The sequence below is a fragment of the Metarhizium robertsii genome, assembly GCF_000187425.2.
Source record: "Metarhizium robertsii ARSEF 23 chromosome Unknown MAA_Scf_68, whole genome shotgun sequence".
Lineage (NCBI taxonomy): Eukaryota > Fungi > Ascomycota > Sordariomycetes > Hypocreales > Clavicipitaceae > Metarhizium > Metarhizium robertsii.
In genome coordinates, this window is record NW_011942213.1 from 1 (window position 1) to 2,838 (window position 2,838).

General features: G+C 46.8%; 1 protein-coding gene across 1 annotated transcript; it reads left to right on the top strand.

The window, feature by feature from the left end:
* Nucleotides 1-882: 882 nt before the first annotated feature.
* MAA_10551 (uncharacterized protein) lies at nt 883-2,614 on the top strand (the record flags this gene model as incomplete). Its single annotated transcript, XM_007828549.2, has 2 exons — nt 883-1,803; nt 1,925-2,614. The coding sequence occupies 2 exons, from the start codon at nt 883-885 to the stop codon at nt 2,612-2,614; spliced, it is 1,611 nt and encodes a 536-aa protein (XP_007826740.2).
* Between the last annotated feature and the right edge of the window lie 224 nt (nt 2,615-2,838).

The window sequence follows — 2,838 nt, forward strand, 5'->3', positions numbered from 1 at the left end:
ATGCTGTTTCATGTTCAACAATTTGTGTCCATATTGTAATATCTTGTCCAGAAAAAATGTTCTGGGCAGCGGACCTTTGTCTGACGATGGAATGCAGTTTAGAGCCAGTTGTCCTTGTTTGGTACATTTGCGGCAGTCGGATGCATCGCCCTCGCATCCCATATGAGACGTTCGAGAATACGTATCATATGAACGAATGAGCCTCATTCTAACTGCTGAGTTGATGAGAACCGGTATTTTGCCGCTTGTAGAGCACCCTCTCCATCTATGCCATTGGTCAACGTCCACGGTATCGCGACGGACAGGCTAAATGATCAACCAACAAACAGGATTGTAAATGTGCTGCTACTATTATGATTGAAACGTTGGTTTTGCTTGGTTAGCGCTGGGTTGCCCATGGAGTGCGATGTGGTAAGGCTGGCCATCATAGAGCCGAGAGCCGCCCGGGATCTTCGTGTGTGCTGATCAAATGCAACAATAAATAGTTATCTCGTGTAACAAGACGAGTAGCGGGCTAGTTTGGCAGACCAACGTGGGTTGCAACCGTCCGTATTCCTAAGCACTTTCTCTGTTTGCTTGGTACGACGGTAGATGAATTGCTTTGAGTCGGAGATAGGGTTTCTCCCCATGCATGTTTCCCCATTGTTCAGACGTGCTTAGGGCCTTACTAAGGGATCTTTCCTCCTGCATGCCGGGGTGAAGGGTTCCGGCTGTAACGACGAACAACAGCACAGGATCTTGGACAGAAAGAGTATCCACTGGTTCCTGGATATGTTTCTGGATTTTCCATTTTCTTTAATTTTTCATCCATAGCTAGGAAAATTTCATCGGAATCTGCCCACACCACGAACATCTCACAACCGACATACCCTTCAGTACAGGATGTTTTGTGAGAAGCTGACAGGTATATCCCTGATTCATGAGCTGGGAAACGGACTGTCTAACGTCGTGAACTTCAATCTGGGTGGACTTGCCACCGGCACCAAAGTCCTTCCGGATGCTCCAGGATATATATTCTTTAATGAGAGAAGAGTCGATTGTCTCTTCGATAGGCGAATTGAAAAGGGAATATCCTCACTCAGCAGACTACTCGGAATTCTCGGAACCGGAAACACATTTGAGTCGCATCCATGCGTCCCCCCAGGACAGGTCGCTGCAAAGGTTATGCCGGATGGTTTCATATCACGTCCTAGCTCATCCAATGAGACAAAGGAATCAGAAATGACAAACATCTTCACCGGCGTCCAATTTGAATACCGCAATGGATATATTTCAAAGCCATACTTTGAGACACGTCTGTGCGTTATAAATCCTGAGTCGCCGAAAACGCTAGGCTCACATCGACCTAACTTTGAGCCTAATGTATTGGCGAGTTCGCGCGGGTTTACAAATATCACCATTGACACTGGAATGTGCATGTTCTCGAGAGCCAGGCTCGCGGCACCGCCGAAAGATGATGAATCAGGGGTCCCTGTTACAAATGAGGCACTAATTCCGCCATTGCCTAGCATTGACCCGACGATGTACGAGCTCGAGATTATTGCAAGGCTGTCAGCCACCATTGCTGATATAGTCGGTCGTCTCGAAAGTCAAGACACTGGAGTTGTCGTCAACCTAGATATACCGGACTTTCAATATTATTGGAAAGCTTGCAGTCTTCTTCAGAAGGGATTGGTAGACGGTGATTACGTGCAAACGTGGATGGGTGCAATGGACTTAAGAAAGAGCCAGCTCGGCGCCGTGATGACCGAAATGATCCGATCGGCAATGGACGACCGAGGTCTTGTTGGTTTGAACGTTCAGGTACAAGTCAACTCCGGAACCGAGGAGGCCACTAAAATATTCAAGATGAAGACTGTTACAGGAAGCGTACAAACCGTCGAAGCTCAACTCCGGGACCGAAGAGGCGACTAAAATATTCAAGATGAAGACTGCTGCAGGAAGTGTACCAACCGTCGACGATGTGATTGATGCGTTGACATCTAAAGGGCCCGAAGCTGCAAAATGGAGGGTGTTTTTGAGCGCAGCGCGTGCGCAAGATCAACCCTCAACAATGGATGAGCTGGGAAAGCTGGTGTATGTATTCAAAACTGTCAAGTCTGTGTTGACACTAGGCACTGTTTCAATACCGACTAGTCATGTTGGAACTGCTGTAGGGAGAAGTCTTATTGTCCAAGTCAATGACGTTACAGACTGGAGGATTTTTGATAGGGCGAAGACGTTTCTAAAAAGGTATTCGAAAATTGCTGGCATCTGCATGAATGAGACTATTATCGTCGGCGTTTTCCCTTTGCAGAGGATCTTTCTTACCGGATCTGGTCGATCGAATTTATATGACCACCAATCATCGCGCGAATATTTAAATCAAGAGAAGCGCCGTTACCTGCTTGATTGTCTCGACATTATACAACAAGTCCATGGAACGAATGTGGCCCAGCAACTACGGCACTCAGTTTACATGGTCTTCCTTCACGATGAAAGGTTTTATGGCCATATTCGAGCGGCGAGCCGTAATGGTTGTTCGAAACATGGTCAGAAAGTCCGTGCCTGTATTTGCAAAGATCGATGGCCAGTTGAGGAAAGTGTTCCAAGATTTGCTCCAAGAGTTGAATAATACTTGGCAAATTCGCGGGTTTGGGCTGTTCTTGGCCAGGTTACAGCGTAGCCATCTACAGAGATGTTTGAGTGATTCTTCGGAGAAAAGGGTGTATTTAGAAAAATTCGGCAAACGTGCGGCAGCTACTTGCGAGCATTGATACACAAACCTACATGGAAGAGAGGATCTGTGATGAGACATGTTTCTGATGGCCAGAGTCAAGTACGAGAAAAGTGATGAAG